Here is a 20,413-nt window from a genome sequence, read left to right on the forward strand (position 1 = left end):
TGGCCTGTGAGAAGCATGCTAAACCTATCTGCTGTTGCTGCTGGCTTAAAAAATAAAAAAGGAGAGGTGGTGATCATGTCACAAGCTAGCTCACTTGCCCGTCTTTTTTTATTTCTTAACAGCGAGAGAAAAAGTTCAAAGGCGTCCTGTTGTTGGAATCACTAGTTAGATGCCATAGACAGACTAACTGTGTTAACTAACACTGTTGACGAACATGGTGACCGTTTTCATATCACTGCGGCCTTGCTTTTCCCTTTAACTGTTTGGAGGCCTCCAGGCACTAGCAACATAGATACACACATTCAATTCTATGCATATCCAATTTTATGTACCACTCCTGAGAATATAGGTATGCTTGTAACTCTTAAAATAGCTCTTTTTTCAAGCTTAAATAACTCTTATTGTAATGATAATGGGGGTTCATTAACAAATAGCCACAGCCTTTTCCTTGCCAGGCTATAATATAAAGTCTAGCTTACAACTACTAACTGTACACAAACACACATTCTCAGTATGCATGATAACACACTGGGACATGTTGCATGAGGAAATAATAAAACTGGTTTTAATGCTCTCAGGAAGCGTATAGGTTTATTTTCCAGCTTTACAAATTAGTAAGGTCTGCAACAGACAGAATAGGGAACAGACAGAATAGGGAAATATGTTTTGTTTCTGTGCTGCAGAAATACTGCAGTGACCAATATCAAAACAGTGCTGCTGAGCTCAATAACAAGACTAACATTTTTTTTTTTTTTTTTTTTTTTTTTTTACACAAAAGGTACTGTTAGCCACAGGGTTTCTGTACAAAACAGTGAATGTTTTTTAACACAAGTTCCAATAACTACTGAAAATATTATTCATTGCTTCAAAAGGTAACGCTTTTAGAACCACAAAAGAGATTGTTTGATCAGTATGCAAGCCACAATTTAAGCTCTTGTGCATTTTCACATGTATGGTAAACACATTATAAAAGTTGGCAGTGAGGTTATAAAATATGCAAGTGCTCATTATGTAATTATTTGTAGCTTCGGTTCAAGGGAAAGTATTTTTTAATCAAAACACTTCATTAGCACCTTAAGGCTGAATTTTAATATTCTATGCATTACCAGCAGAACAAAATCTGTACCAGAAAGTGCTTTCATTTGATTTAGGTCATTGTCCTGTTTTTACAGCTTACTGTTGACAGGGTAAGGTAATTCAACTACAATTTTTCCAAGGTTTTTCCCCATGTACATATAATCTATTGCTCGGAATACAGCCTCAAGGCCAAAAAACTTGCCCTCTGGAGAAGAATCTCCAAAGTCCACTTCACAGACCAGTTCTCCGCTGGCGTACATCTTCAGCAAGGCCTTCATTGCCTCTCGGTAGAGCGAAAAATACTGCAATAAGTAAAAACCTCTGACACTGGCAGATTTTTTTAGCAGGGTAGCAGGCAAAGTTCCTTCCGCAATAGGTGACAGACCGCTAGAGGTCTGGTACCCAGAGAGAAAGCCAATAATTATCAAGGTCCCTTTGGTTGCTAAACTCTTGACCGCCAAATCAAACATTTCTCCACCAATAGATTCATAAACCACATCCACTCCTTCAGGATACTGTTTCTTTAGTACTTCACGAATGTTCTCTGATTTGTAATTGATAGGGAGGTCGCAGCCAATGGATTTAAGAAAACCGGCCTTCTCGTCAGATGAGCATGTTCCAATGACGTGACATTTAGCCTTCTTTGCCAACTGGACGGCAAACTGTCCAGTTCCTCCAGCTGCGGCAGTCACCAAGACCTTCTTCCCTTCAGACAAGCCCCCCAGTTCCTTCAAACTGATGTAGGCCGTTGTACCGCTTAACAGCAGGGGAAGGAAGTGAGGGTTCATGGACGGCAAGGGAATTGCCTGCTTGGCAGGCACAACTATATACTCAGCAAAGGAACCAGGGCCAAGGAAAGCCACTGATTGACCCACACTGTATTCTGCACTGGCACTCAGACCCAAGCCTACCACCTCACCCATACTCTCAAAACCAGTATCAAATGGAGGCTTCACTGTAGGGTCATACCGTCCTGATGAATAGTTTATGTCAGATGCATTGATGCCAATATACCTGGAAAGAGAAGGAAAAAAACAGTCAATTGCTTGATTATATTATCAAAAGAGAAAAGACATTAGTGATTTTTTAAGTGTGCTTTTAAATGAAGGACTACAAAAGACATGTGAAGAGGGGTATTCGACCCGGATTTTAAAAGTTAGGACCAAAATGGATTCTAAAGTGTGCAAAGCACGACCGGGTCTGATGCAATTCATAGCTTTCCTGCCATCCGGATACACGAGTAAATATCGTAACATGATCATTTTTTACAATCCATCTTTCACACCATCAAGTGAAAGGTGCCCTCTTGTGGTATGGTACACAGATACTGACCGAGATTAACACATCAACAAATCAGCACGGCAAAGTACTGGCCAAAAACTACCGCATTCATTACCTGATCAGGTTATTTCTTTAATGTGTTCCTTACAGCGCTGACATGTTATCCTCTGGCTACCTCAGTGCAGATGACAGAGGCAAGATACACTCAACATAGTGCAAGTGTTAGTGCATTTCATTCAACAATACATTGTGTGCTAGCTCAAAAACAGGTCAATTTCTTACTAAGGTCTTCATTTATAGTTCCTGAGTCCAAGTTAGGTTGTGTTGGGGGTAGAGGGTATTTATCACACACAATAAATACTATTATCAGATACCTCAGGATTCTATTGGGAATAGATTTAATCACTAATTTGTAATCATGACAAAAATGGGTAAATCAGCATAGCAGCTCTCTTTTTTTAGCACCCAAAAATCATTCATGCCAAAAACAAATCCTAAACACAAGCTTGGCTTAAAAAAAAAAAAAGTTTAAAAAAAATCCAGCATGCGGACAAGAAACCATTTCACTGATAATACATTGTGCATGACGTAAGATTCTTAAAGAAATAGGAAACTTGAAAATAACTAAAAGAGGCAGTTTTTGTCCTATTTTTTCCTACTAACAAGAAATAAAGTCTGTAATTCGCATGTTATATTATTTGCTGTATTCCCCTCAACTGTGAACAAAGATTGCGGAACTAAAATGTGTGCAAATGAGGCAAGGACCAGCATTCGTGCATTGATCACGCCCTGCAAGAAACTATAAGACACTTTTATCAACAATACTGCAAGTGGTCATTAGAGCAATGGTCATGCAGGGCAGAGATACTGTCAATGTTTGCTAGAATGCTCGTCTCTCTGAAGGTATGTATTTGTATTGTAGTTGTCAGCCTATTGGTTAAATACATAGTCAGGCCCTCACAACATCATATAGCCAAAGAAATTACTGTATTTGGTTGCATATTTGAGTGCCTTACACTGTTCGCAGAAGTTGCTCTAATAATTTGTATTTATGTGAATATATAACATTTGCTGAGCTTCACTGTTTTCCTTTGGCACTAATAGCTAAGTCGTGTGCGCTCTTACATATTACATGCTTGGGTGCTTTTAATGCACAAAATGCAAAGATCTAAACCATATTTTGCAGTGAGCTGTGAAATATGTAAAATATTCCAAGGCTCCCTGTACTTCATGGTGCTCTGTGAAGAATGAATATGGTCATAGTAATGTCTGCAGACCTTTGACATTGTGAGGACTAATACTACTGTTGTGTAACATGGGGGGGCCAAATTATGCAGCGAGATTATCTGAATTGTAAAGGAAAAAGGGCAAACTATGCAGCGCATTCTCTAGCAATATAATTTTCATCCATTTGAGTTACAAACAATTGTTGTTAAATCTGCAAATTATGCATCAAATGTGGCATATCCATAATTATGCAGTAAAATTGCAGTCAAAGCATTGTGTAAATCCACTGGCACTCACAACTGCTAATTTTTAATCAAAAAATGTATTTGTGAAATCTTAAACGTTTTAACTCCATTGGTGCCCACAGATGGCTGTGCTGTAAATAAATATTTTACCTAATTACCCCCACAACAAATATTAAATATAAAATACATCATGTTATATAACATGGTCCTATATTGCCACCTCAGGGTTCTGGAGACATTTACCAACTTGCCATTCTGCTTCATGGTTTCTGATATCACCATAGCCTTTCCGATATTAGACCATATTTATAGGCATGCCACAGCAAAGAAAATAAATGTGGCCCAATTAATCATGCTATTCACAGCAACTACACTAATGAACGCTTCTTTACACGTTTATTAACACTGGGCAAAGGTCAAATCCCATGCTTGCACAAAGTGCAACAAAAAAGCACAAGTATTTAGCACCCTGCAGACTGCATGTTACAATGACATACTAGGAAAAGGTTCCCCTAATAATCACAAGGCCTCTTCAATATGACTTTACCTACTTGAACAAATGTAAAAATGTAACCATCTGCTTCCTGCTTTTGTTTAATTATTTTTAATAAAAAAACGGGCGAAGAATGTCATGGCTTAAACCATATATGCATATGCACCCTGGTGTAATGTGCTAACTGTTGCCATTAATTGTAATTTGAATAAGCATAAAAGCATCTTATTTACACTGCAAACAATGTCCGTGGTAACAGTTTTTTTTTTTTTTAAATATGCAACATGCAGGAAGAAAACATTCAGAAAACCTAGGGACTGAAAGTTGATAAGTAAAAAACAAAATACACGTATACCATTACTGAAAACACCACAAGAACTTCTTGAACGCCTGGTTTAACATTTTTGAGATGTCGTGAACGATCTTAACGATTGGGTGGACTGCAACCTGCTCTCTAAAATGTAGCTTGGGTACAGATCCTACCAAAAAGAAAGCACGTGGTGTGCGTACTAAAAATTGAAGTCTGAATATCGAAGATAAAATATATAACAAATAAAAAAAACAGAAAGGCAAATCTACATTTTCTTACGTAACTCCACACATATGTACCTATGTGGTACACACATCTTCAAGGTAAGTAGACGTGGAGTTAGGAATAGTAAATCTGTACTTCCCTATGTGCACGTACTTTTCGATATTCTGTCCTAAATATTCTTGTACCAGGATATTCTTCATGTCGACAGTCAGGAGTGCAATCACAGAACATGAGGACTACAGCCTTTTGGGAGGGGGGGGGGGGAGAGAACGAGTGACATGAAGCTATAGGATGATGTCTCGGGGACGCCTATTTGTGTGCAATTACACCGTTGTCCTAACCCCACGTCAGAAAAAGTTCACTTACAACAATGGCTGTGTTGCATTAATCTACAGGACAGGCCCCCCACTGTACCTTGCTCTGAATTAGGCAGCAGAGGTTACTCTGGAGCCCAGAAGTTGCTGTCACTTCCACGTCCAGCTACGATGTAGAAGCCTAGACGTGTGGTATAATACGCACTTATCTGCCTTGATTTTATTTTTTCACTTTAAGGTTGAAAGTATGATGGACGGTTTTTCTTCTGAGTCCACTCAAGTACACTGACATTGTCGGGTGGCTTTGTAGGTAAGTTCGACGCACTGAAAGAAACAGCCATAAACGACCTTTCATGTGTTGCCCCTTAACGGAGGAGGCGATGATGTGGGAGGGAGAGGGGACAATGAATCTAAAGTTTCGGAACGTAAGCAACTCTTTTTTGCGTATTTTATTTCAGATACTGGTGGGAAGGTATTTGATTTCGAAGTAAAATGCAGTGTGCTACCTGACAGCAAACCTGTCGTCTTAACAAAGGGGATCCCAAAAGCTGGAGAACACGTAATGGGTGCAACTTCAATTTTTTCTATGCAGAAGAAGAAGTAAATTCGCAAGAAGGACGCACTGAAATCCCCTGCCTGAGGGCGGTGATTAGTGCAGGGCATCCTCTTCATTGCAGACGCCTCACTGCCTACCCTCAGCTTGGCCAGCTGCACAGCCACCGTTCAGGCCGGCCCCTGTGCTGGGTTCACGATTCAGTCAAAACATCACGAGTTTGTCAGTCTCCAAACGTACTGCGTACCTAAAAAGGTACCCTACCCAAATTCTGTGGGTCCACCGAGCTAAACCCTATAATAGTCCCTCCCACATCAACCCCAAACCACAGTACACCACCGGTGCACGCATTCACCTACATAGTACAAACGCCTTTCGAGTCCTAAGGGTCACAACTCATCCGCCCCCTGTCGGTGTAACTCGTTGTGCCCGCCCTTGGGGAGGCCCTGGCCCCGCCCTACTTACAGGGAGCGCTTCCACAGGGGTCTCGGGGCAGCTCCCCCCGGAAGCTCCCAGCCAAATGGCACCGCACTGAACAATGAAACGAGCAGCACAGCTGCCCCAGCCGCACTTTCCTTTTCACGGTGACGTTTGTGTCTTCCACGTGCTCATGCAATGGAGGCCTGAAGCCTGCGGAAGAACATGGCCACGGCTAGCACGCTATTTTTAATGCTCACTTGCTACACAAAAATATTGTTGAACTCACCCCATGCTCACCTGTTCGCGACCAAAAGCCCATCGCGGGCATTTTTAGGATCCTGATTTCCGCTCAGTTTTGGATGCCGAAGTGAAGTATGCTCTTTATTATACATGTATAAGCCAAGTGATTAGCAAAAAGGTGCTGTAGTAAGTAGTATTGTTATCAGCTAGGTTTGGTACTGCATGTAATGTAAATAGTTTTAACGGATCTCCGATGGTGCACATTTAATACAAAGATAGACTTTAATCTTACGAATATTAGTTAATACTAGTAAAAACCTATGTTTTGAAACAAAAAATAAAGTAAAAATGCCAGTGGTGCGATGCATTAGTAGTGTCCTATTACCGAACTCTCGGGTCATAGAAGATCTTTACGCGAAGAGCTTGTTCCGAATTCAGAGCTCTGACTTTTAATTATCACGACACATATTGAAACTAGGTCTTGTCCGTCATCTCCCAATGAGAAACGGCTTTATAAAGCAATACAACACCGAACATACATATTCTATAATGGGATTTAGAACGCTTAAAACTACAGCGTCGGCGTCAAAACAGATCGGGTAAGGATCAGGCACCGGAGAGAAATTTAGTCTGGCATGTATTCCTTATTCAATGAAAAAAGCTCGTATTTGCTTGGAAATCGTCCCCTCTGGCTGCTTCTCGAACGGAGACGAATATTTTGGAAACGAAATGTTTTAGTCTGGGGCGTTTGCAGTGCAATAAAGCGGTTTATTGTTGTTAAGGATGATTCCGAATTACAATTAATGCTGCTGCATTCAGTGTCCGAGGTAATACTGGCAAGAGGTTGATCACAAACGGACGTTCTTATTTCAGCTAGCGGTACGGTTCAACACGACGTACATATTATCTTTATTGTCACTTATTAAGATCTTAGAGGAGAAAATATGCCAAAAATCGTTTATGATCGTGAAATTACATCAGGGCAAATAGCTGTGCATTTGTCGGATTGCCACAGAAACGCGTAAAAATCAAATTTAAAATAGCATCCTACACACAATAAGCTGCAAGTTGTGTTCCATTATAGCACTACTCCAGGACTTTGCATATAAACAGTCGAGAAAAATATTGCGCATGCTAATTAAATCCCGTACGCACGTTTTCTCCATATATCAGCAACTACGCTATTCTGAAAAGTGCGAAAATAAAGCATTACTTTACACATCGTTTTGTTTAAACGTAACGGAAATAACAGCCGGGGTTAAAGTGTGAGAGTGCGTGTGGATGGAGCACAGCTCCGAGCGGCTCCCTGGAGAGGTTAGGGAAAGGTGAAGGTTAGGTTTGTTTGGTAAATATAAAGGCTGCGCTAGAGTTGTGTTCTCCTCTGGGAGGTGTGCGTGGGCTGCAGGTGCCGGTGTACTGCCTCTTGACGCTCTCTCCGTTTCCTCCCCTCTGCGTTTTATTCGCACCCCTCCAAACAATACGCAGATGGGTTACAACGTTTCTACGCACAAAGTCTGGGGCGTGGACCCGCTCAGCGCCCCCAGCTGGGCGGGGGCTCCAGCACACCAAAGGCAAGAGTAAAAGATACGAGAAAAGAAAAGCGACCGAATGGAATGCGTGGAACTCCAAGACCAGCGCGCGCCACGCAACCCCCTCCATGCACCGCGCGTGGAGGAGTCGGCCCTTCTGGCCACCCATCCCGCGCGCCTTCCCGAGATCTACACTTTAACTTCAGGCGCGAGCCGACTCCCCCTCCATTGGGCATCGACGTGAAAACCCGCCCCGGGGAGGGAGAGCGGGCCCGAGCGCACACGCGCTCCATTCTTTGAGTTGGAAGGACACAGGAAAGAATGGATGCGCGCATTTTCTGAGAAAAGGGGGAGGTGGGTAGGCTTCGGGGTTGGGGGATTGAGATTTTATATGCCGGTGTTGCAGTCACATACTACACTTGGAATTTCAGCGCGCGCCCTGAATCCCGACATTGCGTCATCGTGCAGTGCCAGCCACACTGGTGGAGTGAAGCCGCGGGTTGTAAGGAGTGATGCAACTGATCTTAAGTTTAACTCCATTCACACTGCCTCCCAACACTGAGAAACTTCTATAATATATTTATTATGGATTTGCACAATTTGCCAAGTATACGTGATTAATTTCAAAACTTTGTGGCTGCGTTTAATCAACGTTTCGTGCACTGCCAATGCTTAATTGTGAGAGAATGAGTGCCAGGTGTCCAAAGCTCTCCTCAGATTCCCGCGGTCGGCGTTATTACATGTCAGTGGGCAGAATACATAAACTTGGTAGTTTTGAATCACCCTAGGTATATTAATTCCCATTCCAGACACTACCTGTCCCTTTATCCCACTCTTGTGGGTTCCTGCGTTCTCCCCTTGGGACGATTTACCACTTGTAAGAAGAAGAAAAACGGTGAGAACTCTATGCTGTTACGCAACAAAAAGTGTGATATGAAATTAATAATGTTATACTATTCCATGCATGTGCGTGACCACAGGGCTGTGCCATTAGCTGCAATGGTTCTAAATGGAGAAAATAAAAAGGCATACCCTGCCGTTACAGTCCGGGTGGAGGTTTCCAGTTCAAGTTGGTTCAAAAATTGTACATGGAGAGCTCGTATACGTAAAAGGGGGCGTATATTTATTAACACGTGGATGCATCAAACATGCATACAGACATAAGAGGCCGTACGCTGGATCACGTAAACACGTGGGGACATACAATGCCACACTCGACACGGCTACATACAATACCGGATTGATACACAAAAGGTGTTACACACATACCCAATTACTCTAAATGGAAATACTGAAGTACTGGTAGATACTAGCCAGAGTACTTATTTGTTCCCGAGAAGCACTCTCCCATTAAATGTGTTGCATTAGACCTCATAAGTTCATGTACTCTCTCATGTTAAGGAAGTGCAGGTACTCAGTACCTGCCCATATAAAACACTGCACATACACAAACGCGCAATCATTCGAATTACACACACAATGCAAATGCATTATACACTGAAACACACAAGTGCTTATACTCCGAGGCTCACAGTGTCAAACACGAAGGCTCACTCGCCAGTACCACAAGTGGGGTATTCACTTGACACCTGGGAGAGGTACTGACCCTCACTACAAGGGGCTTTAGAGAGGTCACTGAATCGTGCGCGCGCACAATGTGAGCAAGCACACACAAGAGAGCCTATAGTGACAAACAGATTCATGCACAGACAAGCTCAAACACTGACACTGATAAACCTTCCTACACAAATACCCACACAAGGGCTCAAACACAGGCACAGTTACAGAAGTATTCATATAATGATGCGCACATAAGCACACTAACATGAATAAGGGGGACTGACGCATACAAGGGGGGTACACAAGGGTGTACACTTACAAACACCCACATGGTCGTTCACTGATCCACATAAGTGGCATACAAGACTACAATAAACACGCACACCTCCTATGGTCACACATACACAAGGAATCATGCCCTAACACACTCAAAGATGGCTCATGCACATTTCCTAGAGATGGTCTCGCATGGCGGGAATAAAATGCAAACAATTTCCCTGTCGTCCATGTTGTTTTCCACGTGCTGAAATTTACTATGGGGATGCAGTTTTTATTGCAATACACAATTCTGATTATGTGCAGTAAGATGGGTTAATGCACACATGAGAATTTAGCAGCCAACACACAAAGGGCTTACATCTTAACACACAACCCTACATTCTGGTGCATGCACATGCAGCAGTACCATACCCATTTGTATACTGGGGCACACAGAAATGATGGACTGACAGATAAAGGGCCAGCCAATGACACAACCAGACATATGGAAGTCTAGAGTCACACACACCTGCACAGGGATGCCTCTGGTGTGCGCGCGCACACATACACAGGCCATACATTAGCACTCACAACAAAAGTGCCATCACCTGTCATTCTCTGAGGGTCATACAACTGAGATGCAAAAAAAAGATACTTACAAAAGAGGTCCTTCACACACATACAGGCCGTACAGACATATAAACACATTTACTGCCACCCCCCACACACACTGACACAGATTGGCTGTACACTGCAACATACAATATCACATCGTGGGAGACACACTCAAGGAGTCATACACAAAGGCACATATACATGGCCTTATGCACACAAGCACATAAGACACCCAACAGAGACTAAAACCCAATAAAGGCCATACACTAGCACAAAAAAAGAAGCCACACACATTGCCATACATCGAAAAACATAATGTTTGTACACTTACATCAAAGGCAGTACACTGAGAGACAGACACACACACTAACACAGGAATACCCACATCTATACATGTGCTCTTGTGTGCGTAGTCCAGCATGAAGTGAATAAAAGGGCACTGCACTCTGCTTTTGCCCATGTTTGATTTGGAAGTGAACTTAGCATCTAAAAAACACACCAGTAACTAGGAGCTTATTTGTTTACACACAAACATACACACGCAGACGCATGGGGACAATCACGGATGCATACAGAAGGATCTATTCACTGGCACATCTATACACAAGCGACCACAATCTGGCGTGTTTGAACACACACAAACACACTAGGGTTCACACTTCCACAAACCATTTCCAACACTTGCACATAAATAGATCATACATTTGCACAAACTTTAGACCAATATGCATGCAGCCACACAAACGAGGGCTCAGACTGACAGGCACAAAGAGAAATGACACAGAACAGGGTATGTCCTCACACATATACGAAGGGCACTGGGTATACTGGCATACAAATACATACACTGGACTATATATTGGCAAACATACGCTGAGACTCGGACATACGAAGGCTGGATATACACAATGTTTCATATATTGATGCACCCACAATGGGTTCCCATACCGACACATGCAGGAATTCATAAACTGACACACAAACACACGTCCATGAATTGGCATACACGGGCCCTAATAACGACTGGGCTAGTCGATAAAATCTGACTCCACAGATTCAGAATTTATCAGTTGCAGTAAGTACCACCTAATTACAAGTTTTCCACTGATAATGGGGAATAACATGCAGAGTTTGGCGATAATTATACCAAAATCTGTCTGTCTTGGTATGTACCTGGCATTTTTCCCCTGATAAATATTAGCAGGCTTGAGCTGCTTAAATTTATCACGGGATGCAGTTTTTATTGCAATACTCAATTCTGATTATGTGCAGTAACATGAGTTACTAATGCGCATGTGGGATCTTAACAGCCAACACACAAAGAGCTTATATCGAAACAATTAACCCCACATTCTGGTGCATACACAGAGAGCAGGACCATACGGATGCGTAAACTGGGATATACAGAAACGATGGACTGACACACAAAGGCCTACACCTTCTACACCTACCGGACTACACCATCACTCAAATGTTTTGATACCATTAGACCCGACCCGCACACACACACTGAAGGGATCCTGCATTGATACAAACAAGCTTAAATACGTAAATGCACAGGTAAGACTAAAACCTAGTCATACAATGTGTCACAAACTGGCAAACAACCACACATACACACAAAGCGCAACAAAGTGGCAAACAAACACTGGCAAAGCCAACGGGTCTCATAAGCTCTGTCAAAGGCTTTTAGCCATGTCATACAGCAACTATGACACTGTGCAGCATGGCTAAATAAGAAAAAAAAACTATGATACAGCCCGCCGTGTCATGTTGAGGGCGTGCGCACCACACATGCATGCACCTAGAAAATGACGGGCCGCTTCTTTTTCCTTTTTTGATGACCTGAGCTAGACAGACAAAAGGAAAAACATGTGAGAAAGCATGTTTTTGAAGCATGTGGGCATAGCAACACAGGGTGAGGGTGGGTGAAGCAATGCAGGGAGTGGGGAAGAGAAGCAACAGTTGACAGAGGGAGGGTGTGTGGGAACTGAAGCACCACACCTCAACAACATGGAGAGTGGGTGTGGGGAAGAGAAGCAATGGCTGAAGAGAGTAAAGTGGGGCAGGCGAGGGAGGAGCAAACGGCTGAGAAATCCATAAGAGTGAGCATAACATGGAGGGGTGAGGAGAAACACATGAGTGACAGAGCAACATGGAGTGCTGATGGAGAGGCGTACATGAGGAAGGCAGCCAGAAAACACATGCACTGTCATGAAAAAAAGCACACTTAAAATCAAGCAAAGAAAGCAGAGAAGCTGACCAACCAAAATACATAGTAAAGAGGTTATGCTCCCTGTGAGGAACAAACACAGGATTAGCAAGCTGGGACACAATAAGTGGGCAAATGAGAGTAACAGGAAAGCCAAATAATAGTAAGCAATGAGCAAGCTCCAATGTCTTCTATTTTCTTGGTAAGCCCACAGTATGGCTTCTGGAACCTGAAAGCTGTGCTGTCTTGTAGGCTAGACCTAAAAAAAAAACATTTACTGATATATCTACACCCTACAAAAGGCCATAGACTCAAGCACACACACACGATCTGTCTGCGTACACTCAGAGACAGCCTGTGCTGCACTCATGTTGGCAGACACAAATGGTCAAACATGCACACAAATGGTCAAAGACTGACACACAATCAGGGAGCGCAGAGACACTGCCATAAATACAAGGAGCCATATGATGAGATAGAGAAAAGAAGTGGCCACACATCAAAGGCTGTAAACTAACCAATGCAATTAGCCATACAATCACACATACGACCAATTGGTGGCACACTCGCATGGTCATGCACTGATACAAAGGTGTACATACAAAAACTAGACCACACATAATTATGCATACATACACACACCATTATCCAGAGGCACACACAAAAATATATAAACTAAATCACACTGTTCTATGGAGCAGCACATAAAAACATTTCCGTACACTGACACACATTAGGCTACACACCGATATACACAAAGGTCCACACACAAAAAATGGTGCACAAGTATCTGGCAAACAAAGTCAATGGGCAAGACACTGACTCACATGCAGTGTTAAACAATAACAGCACCAAATAGCTGGGTACGCAAACAGACATGGAAACACAAAATGGGCAATACACAGAGGGGGCATACATTGAGACACACAACAGATAATACTCTGGCACCTATAGAGCCAACCACACTCGGAGTCTCAATGGGCTGTAAGCTACCAAACACAATGAACCATACACTGACACACTGCAATGCGTCATCCACAAACAGCGTGATGGTCAATAAAACAAACAGGACCATTCAGACAAACAGTATTGTGCAGACAACACAAACAAGTATACTTTGACATGCACAAGGGTCTGTGCATTCACAGACGCAGTTTTCATTAAAACACACGAGTGGCCTACAAAGTCACACACCAGGAAGCGCAATGATACACAGGTGATAGCACACTTACACAACCACAGGAGGCAGCCATGCGAGTAAGCCCACATGCACGAAGACACACAAGACCTCATACACCAACGAGGAATTGTATGCTGAAACACTCAAGTGTGAGCCATATGCTAGCATATTTGCATGCCCACGCACACACTCACTCAAGGAGATACATACAAACACACACAGGGACATACACTGATAGACAAGAGCACAAGCACAATAATGAAAAACACAAGTGTTTGCACACTGTCACACACACAAGAATTCATGTTGAAACAGACACACAGAAGATAGCAAAACTGGTATAGATGAGTACACTGGCACACAAGTCCATATACTGACAAACATGGATCTGTAAACTGAAAAAACGCACAACCTACATGAACAAGGGAGCATACACTGAGACACATTCAAAGGTGTGGGGTTGCACCCTGGCGCAATCGCCCAGGGACAATACAAACAGCCATACAAAGTCACAAACCCCAACACTGATATACACCCTCACTGTGACACAATGACATAGAGGGACACATAAATGGGCACAAATACAAACAATGAGCCTGAAACTGGCACTCATAGTGCTACAGATAAACACAATAACACACAGTCATAAAAGGCACTGGTGTGTGTGTGTGTGTATATATATACATACATATATATATATATATATATATAATCTATATATATACACACACACACACACACACATTTGGCTTTAGATTGGCATGATATCATGATACCGGATGTACATTAACAGACAAGCGTCCACAAACAGAGCCAAACACAATCACCAAAATAGGCCACAATACACTGACACACACACAGGGCTATACAGTGATGCACACCTGTAAGTATATTTCTATACTGACAACCACACATGGGTCTGTCCACTGGCACATGGGTACACACAATGGTTATTAAACTGGCAACGGGGCATGAAAAGTGACACACAAGGGGTCGTGTACCGACAGATGTATGAGCATGCCGTGCGCGCACACAGAAAACGACCTGTACGCTGCCAAACGCACATGGAGGTGAATACTGACGCAAGTACACAGGTAACACTCGAACACACAAAAAGCTGCACAACTGTTAAACGCACGCTTGGTGTACACTGACACATACAGATGAGGAAATCATACATAGACACAAAAGGAACCTGCAGTAAAACACACAAGAGTAGATACAATGACACGTAATCAAAGAGACATGCTCACAGCATGAGAATACAGGTGGCGTACACAAGCACATGTACAAGACGTCATACCCTGAAGACCTGATAGGGAGGGGCGATTGCAAAGACATACAAGAATGAGTGGCCTACAATAACACGAATGTCACGCACAAAAAACACAACAAGCGGAGGCAGAATTACACACGAAGTAGACACTGACCACTGTTTTCAAAAGCTGGCACTTGCAAACACACGGTTCAGAATTAGAAGCAAACATACAATAGTTAACAAACTTAAATTTTGCCTGATTGTCCCGTGCGTTATGGCTAGCAGTTGCTATCCCACTGCTGTGTTTTATTTTAAATGCATTCTGGTAATCGTAGTTCTGAATGTGAAGTTGGAAAAGCAGTAATTAAATCGGGACTGGATTTCTAGTAAAATTTGAAAAGGGAATCACATGAGAACCTACATACTCTTTCACACACACACACGAGTACAGTGCCCACGAGCGCATAGTACACTCTTACATAGATACAAGGAGCATTCCCATGTAGTCAAAAGTGTTTGCCAAACCATAACATAAGTCCCGCGAGCAGCGCCTGTCCTACGTGCATGGAGGGTGATAGTTTCGCTCAGAGGTGTGAAACAAAGGCAATCATTTGATTTCAAGGAGCAGTTTGCGGGATTTCTTGACAGCCGTCACCAACGGGTGGATTAGTTGCGCGGGGTTGAGACGAGAAGTCGCGTTAGCTCTGGCACCAGACACTAAGAACAGTTAAAATTAAATGAGCAGGCGCCAGATGGCGGTTGGTACAGCTTTTTTTATAGGGTGTTGGAGAGAAGAACCGCCAGGAACCCTGGGAGAAGGTTGTCTGGGTGTAGGATAGCTGCTCGCAATTTACGTGGAGGTTGGAGCACGTAAAGGAAGATGAATGTCTCTGAGTGACGTGAATGTTTTAGGGAAGCGGAAAAGAAAGAGGCGAGATACAAGGTCATAGGAACAATTAAGCATATTTAATGCCAATTTACTAACCGTGTTCGGTATGAAGTTGATGAAGATGAGGGTGTACCAGTCGTAGGTTCTACAGCACAGGAGGGTAAAGAAGTGTATGGAGGCAGGAGATTTTAGGGCAAGTAACAGACGGCATCGGTCTGTAGTCTGTAATGAACCAGCTTTCCAATTTTTTTTTTATCTTACAGTAACAATTCCAATAGTTTTGTTGATAAAAACGACTGCTTCATAACTGTTAATGCCAACCTTCATTGTTGCATTACAGAGCACAGTTCCCACGCTTCTTAAAGCACTCCAGCCCCTGATCTTGGCCTTTAGATGGGGTAACCTGGCATAAGTATATGTGGGTGGGAGGGGGTCGTGAATGCTTGGTGTGAGTGAGTGCTTACACGAGTGAGCACTGCAAGCAGTGTGTTCATAGGAGTGCACAATGCCACTGGACCAAGCGGAGGGGGCGGCGTCAATGACTCACCGGGTTCTGACGAGCAGCTCAGCGTCCCCAGGGACGGGCACGGGTGCATCCGTCAGCAGGGTGGCCGCCTGGCGGAAGTCGGGACTCAGCTTGGTGACCTGCAGCTTCTTCATAACGCTGGGGATGGAAGAGCCCTGGAAGTCCATGAAGTGGCGAGAGTAGGACAAGTCCACGATAGGCCGAGCTCGGTGCCAACCCCGCCGTGCGCCGGCCAGGCCTAGCAGCGCCCGCTGCTTCCACGCCATGCAGTACATGCTGCCGCAGCCAGGAACCCGGACAGCACCAGCCAGCGCTCCTCCGAGCGGATACAGGAAGGAAAACACGGCAGGGTGTGCGTGCTTATGTAAATCTACCGCCGCTCGCCGCCTCCCCCAACTTTACAGGAGAGAACGTGTTTAGCCAAGAGCTGATTCTCTACAGCCAGTAAACAAGCTGCAAAGTTCAGCAGCACAGGCCGGGTGCCAGCTGTGAAACACTACCCTCCACGGGCAAACAAACCCCGTCACCCTCCCCAGGCCCACGCTGCCTCCGAGGCTGCACTACTGCCCTCCTCCCGCCACGGATCCGCATCTGGTGCAGACCCCCGAACACCGAGACCCGCTAGCGAAGCAAGGCACAGCCCATAAAGCCCCTGAGCTCCACACTCGCCGCACACGGAGCCACGTGCACTGCCGTCTTTGCAAGCAGTACAAGTCTCAGAGCTGCTGCATTGCAGTCTATGCACGCGTAGCATTCACACGCAGAGCCCAAAGCAACATCTGCTACGGTTCCCTGCTCTTGCCACACTCCAAACAGCCCCAGATAACCTTGCTCCACCGGGGCAGTCCCACTGCAACGCACTACATGAACACAGTCTAACGCACGCGCAAATATCCTGGAAAGACTAGACTGGAGAGCAACACTGTCCACTTCCTGGAATGAGTGGGAACCATGCGGAATCTGCAGCATGTGTGCATACGTCATCATATTCCAGATAAGGTTTCCTACAATATATAGGGTGTTCTATCCGGACCATCTCCGGTCCTCTCTGACAAGTTTATTTATCATTTTTGTGAGCGGATGTTTCCGTTCCTCGCTCAGGCGGCTGACCCCTTTGAAGCTGGGAGCCGTTTAGTAATGAGGCTTGCAATTCTGCTGTCAGGCGCCTCCCTTTCCCGTGCGAAATGTTCACTCCCCCTTCGAGCAAGGTGATACAAATCAATCCAGAGCCGCTGGCACCTGCATTCGCAGGCACCAGATCTACTGTATGTGGGGAGCTGCTTCTATTTTATGTGTCAAAGAATTGCTAACATCTACCGGGCATGCACAGGGTAAGGCGACTGAGAACACGTAGGAGAGCTTTCACAGGAAGACAGTGCTCCGCAGAGCTTGGGAGGTGCTGCGATCCATTGTGGCATGCTCACTCAGCCTTCACTCCCCCGCACAGACAAAATGTCACCATAACAGCCTCCCACCTAGAAATCTATTCCGTAGTCAAAAAGCACTGCCAGTGTTCGGCATGGTTTCCACCACCCCTCGATTTACACTGGAGTCTCACCAGAACGTTACCACAACCCCCACACAATGGTAATGTTTATTTCCAGTTTACCCAAAATATGTATCATTTTTTTGAATACTTCGTAAAGAGAGATTAAAACAGCCGTCAGGTTGCCTCATATCATGCGTGTCACCTTTAGCAAGACCTGGCTTTTTAGCAACAGCAATTTGTATTCCGTTGTTTTCCACCCAATACATAGAGTGTTAAAATCAAAACTACCAGTTCCACAATTCAACTGGCAGTTTAATGCAAAGGTAGGACTTGCTGAAGGTGCTAAATGTAACACTGAGTTGGTTAAGAGGAAAATCAGCAATTAACATTTCTATGAAGCTGAGAGACACTGGCACAAACAGCAGCTTAAGAACGTTATTTTACACCTCATGTGAATAAACATTTTTCTAGCTTTTGCGTCAAGAATTGTTAAATTCTATTAAGGGCCCATTTTGATCAAAATGAAACAACGCCTCTCACTAGAGTTGCCACAATTGGTGTTCGCTAGGAAACATAAGGCTCGCTGAGCCCATCTCACTAAGACCTCAGGATTAATTGGAGTACTAGATTCTTTGGCCTGAAACCCTAACTCTAGGATTTTAGTAAGAGGGCCTGAGACATCTAATAGCTTTGTCCTGGCAACCACGCCAGGCACAGTCAATGCCCTTCTTAGGGCCCTTGGAGAACTTCAGATAGGTCACCTGACTAGGGCCTATCTTTGGAGTCTCAGTGACTTTTGAAGAAAAATCAGGTCTGGGGAATTCTTATCTCAGCTAAGATCGAGCATCTTTGTCAAAACAACAACAAATGTGGGCTTGTACTTATTCTGCCACCTCTGAAGGAGGGGTCGAGGAGGAAGATCTAGGGTGTATAATGTCCTCCGGCTCTAAAATGAGAACTTTCAGGGGTTGCGAGGCTGGTTGCGAGTGTCGAGATTTCGCCTTCTGTTTACGGGGACGAGAATCAGTGTCCTTTTCAGGACTTTGAGAGGAAGACAAAGAATCAGAATCCCCTTTAACCTCTTCCCTGAGTGGGACTGACTGGGCAGGTGAATAGTCGTGGTCCTTAACCAAGGACTGAGCCAATTGTTCTAAGTCAGCCAGATGCTGTTAGCATCTGAATTTGAGCTGGAAGGATCTTGAGAGAAAGGCAGTTCTTCATAGCTGCGAGATGCAGAGTTCGGGATCCAACCCTGCTGTTCAGCAAAGCCTAAGTGATACTTAATAGGCTGGATAGACTAAGCCACAGCCACATTAACAGTGTGGCGAACCCCAGCGTCAAGGGCATAGACAAGGTCTTGCTCAAAGGACCCAACAGAGTCATCATAATAAGTACCTTCCCCAGAATCCTCTTCTTAACTAGCCATAATGGAGGAGGGTATAATGGCAGCAAGAGCAGAGAGTCTGCTAATCAATAACTTCAAATTTAAGTGGGGAGGTAATGCTGACCAAATGTTTTCAAAAGCAGGATTTTATGAAGTCCAGGAAATAATCCAAGATCATAAAGGTGCACAACCCAATGAAAAAATAAAGCGTTGAGGGAAACCTGCCTTGAACAATCAAAAGTTACTATTTAAAATAGCAATTCTGCTAGGCAAAGCCTAATATATGATTATTACACCCCAATAGGAACATAACCAGGCGTAGGCAGAGAGCAGATGAGATGCGGGGCCTGAGAGTGGAACAGGCGTATTCCGATGCCCTCAGGAGTATTCTGCCAACAGGAGTCAACAGGGCATGCATGAGTGCGAAGCCCCGGTCAACAAAAATAGAAAGAGGACAGCGCGTAGAAGGAATGTGCGTCCTCGCTTTCCTCACTCCCACTCCACAAACAAGGCAGCAAGGCGGCAGGCGCCCCTCGCGGGGAGGATAAATGCTCCCCAGCAAACCGAGTGCGTAAGCAAGGCCCGAAAACGTTACGCGTCGCGAGTGCCTAAATTACAACGCTTCGCACACACAATATAGTCGGGACTAATCACTTTTATTAAAAACAAGGAAGAGCAGCAAAGAAAGAAGAAGCGTTATGCCTTAGGAGGTTTATATTGGGCTAGGGCTCTATGGTTGGTCACATGATGGATAGGTGTCACGGGAAGTGTTGTTGTTAAACTTTATTTTGATTGGCAGCTGAAAATATTAAAGTATAGAAAGAGAAGCATAATCAGAGCCTCTGGTCCTGACACAGAATTTGTCTGCTGAGTCATATACAGAGAAATACTTTCCATCGAGCAGTAGGTAGGATTTTAGAAGTAATTTAGAGTTTGATGGAGGATAGGATGATCAGATCTTGAGAACCGAAAAACAGGACATTTTGCAAAAATAGAAGAAGGACTACAATTCTACATTAAGGGAGGGACTCAGAATGACAGTTCTCGTCAACATAGAAAGACAGAAGGGACACTAAGAAAAGAAATACAATTTAATTTTCGAAACCAGCATCATACCTGTTAGTTAAA

At 43.9% G+C, this 20,413-nt stretch overlaps 1 protein-coding gene across 5 annotated transcripts in view; it reads right to left on the bottom strand.

Moving 5' to 3' along the window:
• Window positions 1-563: 563 nt before the first annotated feature.
• The window catches only part of PTGR3 (prostaglandin reductase 3), a 50,631-nt gene continuing 30,781 nt past the window's right edge, over window positions 564-20,413 (bottom strand). For 3 of the 5 annotated variants that reach the window (XM_069219426.1, XM_069219427.1, XM_069219425.1), the window contains exon 3: window positions 564-2,091. In XM_069219426.1, the coding sequence (XP_069075527.1) occupies window positions 1,167-2,000 (834 nt within the window). In that variant the 5' untranslated portion in view covers window positions 2,001-2,091 and the 3' untranslated portion in view covers window positions 564-1,166. Of the gene's footprint in view, window positions 2,092-15,982; window positions 16,005-16,433; window positions 17,803-20,413 lie in introns of those variants that run through there. The other 2 variants (XM_069219424.1, XM_069219428.1) reach the window with 2 other exon arrangements.

Source organism: Pleurodeles waltl, chromosome 2_2 (genome assembly GCF_031143425.1).
Source record: "Pleurodeles waltl isolate 20211129_DDA chromosome 2_2, aPleWal1.hap1.20221129, whole genome shotgun sequence".
Lineage (NCBI taxonomy): Eukaryota > Metazoa > Chordata > Amphibia > Caudata > Salamandridae > Pleurodeles > Pleurodeles waltl.